This window comes from Pyrus communis, chromosome 2, assembly GCF_041283825.1.
Source record: "Pyrus communis isolate YQ-2024b chromosome 2, ASM4128382v1, whole genome shotgun sequence".
In the NCBI taxonomy this organism is placed as follows: Eukaryota; Viridiplantae; Streptophyta; class Magnoliopsida; order Rosales; family Rosaceae; genus Pyrus; species Pyrus communis.
In genome coordinates, this window is record NC_142566.1 from 21,181,762 (window position 1) to 21,189,099 (window position 7,338).

The 7,338-nt window shown below is 34.6% G+C and overlaps 1 protein-coding gene across 1 annotated transcript; it reads left to right on the top strand.

Annotated features, from left to right (window-relative positions):
* The first annotated feature begins 3,086 nt into the window (after positions 1-3,086).
* On the top strand, positions 3,087-7,085 carry LOC148698719 (AAA-ATPase At3g50940-like). The gene is made up of 3 exons (XM_088686626.1): positions 3,087-3,700; positions 4,054-4,687; positions 6,334-7,085. The coding sequence occupies exons 1-3, from the start codon at positions 3,300-3,302 to the stop codon at positions 6,826-6,828; spliced, it is 1,530 nt and encodes a 509-aa protein (XP_088542752.1). The 5' UTR covers positions 3,087-3,299; the 3' UTR covers positions 6,829-7,085.
* The last annotated feature ends 253 nt before the right edge of the window (positions 7,086-7,338 follow it).

The window sequence follows — 7,338 nt, forward strand, 5'->3', positions numbered from 1 at the left end:
TTCTCCACATATTCATATATTTAAAATTTTCAGGGTATTACACCATATATAATGGTAGGTGGGAGGCTTTCCTAGTATTATGGAAAATTATGCAGATGAAGGATTCTTTCCGGCCTTGCCGATGGTCTTGGGTCCCTAGATCAACAAACATGGTGGTTGATTGGATAACATCTTTTAAGAACTCGGAGATGAGCGAAGTTACTTGGGTCAATAAACCTCCATCTTCGATTGTGTATATCTTGAACTAAGATGGACTGCCTTGCCCACATCAAGTTTATTTTGTATGAGTGTTTAGGGTGACGCTGCGAAGTTGTTTCAGTGTCAACTAGTTTATCCCTCTTACACTCCTTTGTTGTATCCCTGTTTTTGTATCTTTGTTCGGCTTTCCTTGTATTTTGGCTTTGCCTTGGAAATAAATGTTCAGTTTACCAAAAAAAAAAAAAAAAAAAATGTAAGTTTCTTTATTTTAATTCAGGTGCGTCATTTTATAATGTGTTTGTAATTTAGTTGGTTAAGGGTTCTTGCATGCGAAGTCTCGCGTTCGAATCTCCTTTCTACACCATCGCTTGTATGGAAAAAGAAAGAAGAAAAAAAATCATCTATATCCTTTTTGGTCAATTTATTATAGAGCAAGTATCAAACACATCTAGTGTTGGATGATCTTACTTTAACGATTAATCAAATTAAAGGTGAACAAGGTAAGGAACTAGAGAGAGAGGGATGGGTCGTCTGCCTGCAAGTGCAAGGGGAGGAAGAAGGAAAGAGATGATGGAGTTGCAATAATCAACTTAGAAAACGACAATGCTCAAGGTAAATCTGCTCCCCTTCTGTTTTCTTCTCATACATTTCTTTTGCAAGGCATTTCTTTCTGGTTGAGCTCAAGCTCAAACATTCTTTTGCAGTGAATTAAGTCGTCTCTGGAAGTAGCAAGTCAACTGTTATAAACTTTTGTAGAAATATCAGAGAAACGGGCCATACAGCCCACTTTCAACAACACCGATATTGTTCCCAACTTGGTAATTACCACCTGCACAATCCGTCAGGTGTGGAGTTTTGTCACAAAAGGCCTCAGTATTAGTTAGAGTGGAATTATAATATTTAAACTATTACTTATCTTTAAGTATGGATGATGTGAGATTCAACACGCCCCCTCACGGTGGACCTAATTAGTGGGTCACACGTGGGAGATCCATATATCGACAACCACGTGGACAATAGCGGAGCCAGGAATTATTTGATGGGCGGGCTAAACTAAAATTATTACGAGGATATCAAATGGTTAAATTTTTTTGTTACTTACATAAAGTTACACAATAAAAAGCCTGAAAGTAATAATTTAAAGTAAGAAATTTAACTATGAATAAAGCAAGTTTCAACTAGATTTAACAAAGAAAACATTTGAAGTTGCAACTTATAGTAAAAAGAAATATACATCATCAATCTTGTTATAACAACTTAACAAATAAAAGAAAAAGTACCTATTCAAGTTGCGCCATTCGATTCTTAATGGAATTGAAATCTTTTGTTATTTCTTCTGAATCAATCTTTTCGGCAAACTCTTTTTCAATGTACACAACCATTGGATCTGCTAGAAATTCACTCTCCATCTTGTTGTGAAGTCATGTTTTAATAATACAAGTTTATATAATAAATTATATTTCTAAGAAATCTATCACACTATCAAAAAAAAAAATATTAAACTTGAAATTGAATTTTTAAAGTATGATTATACGAACTCTTAAAATTAAAGCAATAAACAAATAAAATCATCAAGATATAAGAATAAAGTGGTCAAAAACTTAACTATTGATGAGAAAAATCAATAAACTTACTCACTTGTATGCTTGGTTTCTGTGAACTGCAGACGAGATAGGACGAAGACTTTTTGAACTAAAAAGTAAAATAGGGCCATTGTTGTACCCCAAAAGTCGAAGAAAAAAAATAATAAACTACTCCTAGGAAACCTAAAACAATAAAATATTAAATATACTTTTTAAAACCGGATGACTACTCCTAGGAAACCTAAACTAATTACTATAGACTACTCCCTATAAACTAATCAAATAAATAGACTTATTGAGACGTGTGTGTCAGTGTGTGTATAATTTAAAATATAATAATAATAAATTTTGATATTGATTAAAGTAAATCATTTATTTAATATTTATTAACTCTTACTTTTTCTAAAAGTAGTCAAACTTTTACTTGTTGGGTGGGCTATAACAATTAAAAATAATATAATAGTTTAAATTATCAGTATTTTGAACCTTAAACAACTAAAACTCTTCATATGCTATAGCCCACCCTAGCCTTGTTACTGCCTCTACAGTTGCACTTAGAGCCAAGGAGACTCACCTTACACGCAGGGCCAAGGGACCCACCATCATCGCACGGGGCCAAGGGGACCCATCCATCACGTGGCAGTACACTACGGGCCCGCTTTTTGGCTCTGATACCATGTAGAAATATCAGAGAGACGGGCCATACGACCCACTTCCAACAACATCGATATTGTCCCCAACTTGGTAATTACCACCTGCACAATCCGTCAGATGTGGGGTTTTATCACAAAATGTCTCGATGTTAGTTAGAATGGAGTTATGATATTTAAACTATTACTTATCTTTAAGTATGGACGATGTGGGATTCAACAACTTTAACCCCATTTTCCCACCAAGAAATTGTTGTAGACTTTGACCAAGGAAAAGTTCGTCTCTTACTCATACGACAAATTTCATCTCAAATTATTATGAACACAGATCCCCTCTGGATCTATTCACATCTTAATCATTCATCGTATATTATACGATCATTTTTCATGATAATATTATTTATATTTAATTTAAAATAATAAAAATAAAATAATTTATAACTGCACGATTCACAATGTACGGTTAAGATGTGAGGATCTTTAGAATTCTCAAGATCTCCACATAATGGATCCGGACGGGATCTGTGTTAAATTATTATAACATATTTTATTGTGTGACGTGCCTTTAACGTCATTACGTCATTGTATTGAAAAAAATTAAAAATTAATTTCAATCCTTTGACTTCTTTCACCTTGTATCCAGATTCCAAGTCTTAATTTTGAAGTAAAACCCACTCCCACTCAAGGAAGAAGCTACGATGGTTCTCTTCAGAATTTTGAGATGAAGTCAGCCTACCTCATTAGGTCAATTCACACTATTTCTCACATGAACATTTCTATATATAGAGAGAGCCGCATTGCAGATTGATATACTAAACAAATCACATATAATTAACCAAAAACCAAACTCTCAGTTCACATTCTAGAAATGGCTTCGTCTTCTTCTTCAGCTGAAACCAAACTGGCAACAGCCAAGACAATTCTATCAACGGCAGCCTCTCTGGCTGCCACGGCAATGGTAGTAAGGTCAATCGCTCAAGATTTTCTCCCCCCTGAAATCCAACACTACTTCTTCTCTGGCATCCGAAGCTTCTTTAGTCGATTTTCGTCACAACTCACCATGGTCATAGAAGAGTTCGATGGCCTTGTCAACAACCAGATATATGAGGCAGCAGAAATCTACTTGGGTGGCAAAGTCTCCCCGTCGACAAGAAGACTCAAAGTCAGCAAGCCCGAGAAAGAAAACAACTTCACCGTCGCCATGGAAAGCAATCAAGATATTGTGGACGTCTTTGGTGGAGTTAAATTCACTTGGGTATTGGTATCCAGGCATGTTCTAAAATTCCCATTATCTTTTCATAATTTCTCTAATATGACATAAAACTGTTTATATTGTCTGAGAAATATTAATTTGATCAAATTGAGTCTTGTGTGAATGTGCGTGATCTCCAGTTTGACAACACTATATATGCGTTTTATAACATAAGCTTTTAAGTTTGACTGTACCAATCTAGATCAGTGATCGATCAAGTTAATTTTGCCTGAATATATTTATCTGACTAACATAAGTTTGGCAAAAGAACGTTGTTAGACAAATTTTCATATAGACAAATTTTCTGTTAATATGTTTGTCGACATTTCCCTGAAAAATAAACATCGGTATTTAATACCTTGTGTTACAGGCAAGTTGAATCCCAGAACTTCCATAACCCTAGAGACCTCAACTCAACTTTGAGGTCAGAAGTGAGATCCTTTGAGCTGAGCTTCCACAAGAAACAAAGAGACTTGGTGCTAAACTCTTACCTCCCACACATTGTCAAAGAATCAAAGTCCATGAAGCAAGAAACGAAAACCCTAAAAATCTTTACACTTCAATCTGAGCACATGTACTGCTACAACCTAGGCGACGCATGGACTTCCGCAAATCTCGATCACCCGGCAACCTTTGACACGCTGGCATTGGACTCAGAGATCAAGAACTTCATTCTTCAAGATCTTGAACGGTTCACAAGGAGGAAGGATTATTACAGAAAAGTTGGGAAGGCTTGGAAGAGAGGTTACTTGTTGTATGGTCCACCGGGGACCGGGAAATCTAGCTTGATTGCTGCAATGGCTAATTACTTGAACTTTGATATCTATGACTTGGAGCTCACTGCTTTGAGGTCCAACTCGGAGCTTAGGAGGTTGCTGATTTCAATGGCTAATAGGTCGATATTGGTGGTGGAGGATATTGATTGTACCATTGAGTTGCAAGATCGAAAGGCTGAGGATAGACTCAATACAGCTTCAGACCCATATGGGTCCCATGAGAAACAGGTTAGTAGTAGTCTTTTCTTCTTGTACTGCATGCCTTCCTTAATTTTTTTTTTTTGGTTCTAGGTGTTTAATTTGGTGTTCACTATTTTCTCCTAGATATATTGTTTTATTTGTTTTAATTTTAAAGTGTGGAAAGTGTCTTTCATTGGACTTGAGTTGGAAAAATAGAAAAACATACTTTGCTCCGTTTCTGAATACGTGCCAGAGTGTATTTGACGGATTACTAGAAATGAGTTTGTATTTTGTGATGCCATAATTTGAATTTTTTTTTTTTTTTTGTGCCAATAGTTATTCCTCCTCTCATACCACTTGCAATTATACATGTGCCAAAATCAAAATTTTGTGTGTTTTTATTAGTTGTTTATGAATACGTGTATGAGTGTCTTTGATGAATTACTACAAATAAGTTTGTGTTTTGCGATGCCATAATTTGAACAAAAATAATATTATTTCCCTAACCCTTTCTCCTCTTACTAAGACTAATGTTCTTCGCTTTAAATTAAAAAAAATAAAGTGCATTAGAAAGGTACTTGTCGTTCAGAAAATAAAAAATTTACTGACCATCTTTAAATAAGAAAAGAGTCAAACAATATTCAATAATAATAATTAAATTGTTTTCCCTTGTAAAACCAGACCAGGTTCAATGTTTGAGAAAAATTCTTACTTTCGTTGATCTGTAGAAATGATTGAATCGGTACTTTTGTGTTTTGTGATGCCATAATTTTGAATTTTAGGATGTACAAAAAAAATGAGATTTAAAAAGAAAAATTAGTTAGCGAAGAAAAAAAAGGAAGAAGAGGAGAGAGGTGGGGATTTATACAACTTTTGTTGATTACTTCATTGACCATTTTTTAATAGTATTTGATCTTATTTGTATGCGTGAGATAATTTTAATAATATTGATTTCATTTGTATGTGTGGGATAATTTATATTAGAGATATAATTAATAATGTGTTTTTACACGAGTGCAGAAAATTAAATTTAAGAGAACCCGAAAAAATTCACAGAACTAATTAATTAGAATAACGTGAAGATAAGTCAAAAACAGCACATACCATATTCTTGTGGAAAACGAGGCTTTTTTGTCATATGCATTAGATAAAGGCCAAAGCAACATCCACAGACAAAGACTTTCCTGCAGCTTAAAGAAAGTTTCCTTCGATGCATAAAAGCCACGGCGTCTCCTCCAAGTTGAGTTTCATTTGACGTGGTGTTCCATCATATACTGATTGTCTGACAGATAATACTTTAATCATAAATGGAATTTACCATTCATGTTTTACACGAGTAGAGACTTAAAATTCAATTTTATGCTCGGACTTAAAGCCTCATTTTTTATTTGTTGTGACGGATTGTTATTGCACTATAAATAATAGTTTTTTTCTTTTTGTTAAGTAGTTTGATTCTGTAAGAGTTTATGACTGACATCATGAGTTGAGGAAAATTAAAATAAATATGTATTAAAAAAAATATCATAATTGCGTCACATTTTTATTGACGATGTTGATCACATCTTTGGCAATGTAGCTAGAGCCCATTAACACGAGAGTAAATATCAGCTCTATACAAAACATGATAAAACATTATCGACATTGTCATAAATTCATATTATTCTTTAAGCTAATTTAAGTCATGTATGCAATAGGTGACACTATCAGGATTGCTCAATTTCATCGATGGCCTTTGGTCGAGTTGTGGCGATGAGAGAATTATTGTGTTCACAACTAATCACAAGAACAAGCTCGACCCTGCACTGGTGCGCCCTGGTCGCATGGACGTTCATGTTCACATGTCCTACTGTACCCCATCTGGTTTTAGGCTTCTAGCTTCTAATTACCTTGGAATTAAGGAGCACATTTTGTTTAGTGAGATTGAAGAACAAATTGAAGCCGTTCAAGTAACTCCGGCGGAAGTGGCTGAGCAGCTGATAAAGAGCGATGAGCCTGATGTTGCACTGCAAGGCCTGATTGAATTTTTCAAGGTGAAGAAAAAGGAAAATGAGGAAGTTGATGAGGCTAACAGGAAACAAGAACTAGAGGCTAAGGAAAAGGAAAGCAGGGTTTCTCAGGAAGCTAAGAGTGAGATGAAGGGCAAGAAAGCAGATAATGATGAAGATATTAACGAGAAAGTAGATGATTAATTAATGATGAACGTTAGATTGATTTAATCGTAGTAGTTGGAAATCAAACCCTTGACTAATTTCTTTGTGGTTGTCACTTCCAAAACACTGTTGAGTTCTTGTAAACTATATATGAGCCCCTGTGATGCTTTATTTTAGTTTAAGTTTGTATTGTCGTATAGGGGGCCAATAATTAAGAATTATATGTAACCATGATTGGATGAGCTAACCATGTTATGTGTGTTCTGTCTTTATCTGTGATCATAAACTTTGTTGGAGTTCGTAATTTTATTTGTGAATTGGGTTGATATCTACTTTTATATTTTTTAATCTAGTTTTTGGACTGAACAAATAAAAGCAAAATTGAGGGACAACATTAATAGAGATTGCATAGTGTATACATAAATTACTCACTTTTTTATAATAAAAACCTTGTATATATCATGAACTGACGAGCTTTTATTATACAATCAGGGTATACACACGTATATTGCAACCAAATCAACGAAGCTGCGGAGATTTATTTGTGCA

What these genes read in the sequence shown, in the direction of transcription:
- LOC148698719 (XM_088686626.1), top strand. Translation starts at nt 3,300, where the DNA reads ATGGCTTCGTCTTCTTCTTCAGCTGAAACCAAACTGGCAACAGCCAAG. An exon ending in ACTTGGGTATTGGTATCCAG is followed by an intron (nt 3,701 to 4,053) that starts GCATGTTCTAAA and finishes CTTGTGTTACAG; the next exon opens with GCAAGTTGAATCCCAGAACT. An exon ending in ATGGGTCCCATGAGAAACAG is followed by an intron (nt 4,688 to 6,333) that starts GTTAGTAGTAGT and finishes TGTATGCAATAG; the next exon opens with GTGACACTATCAGGATTGCT.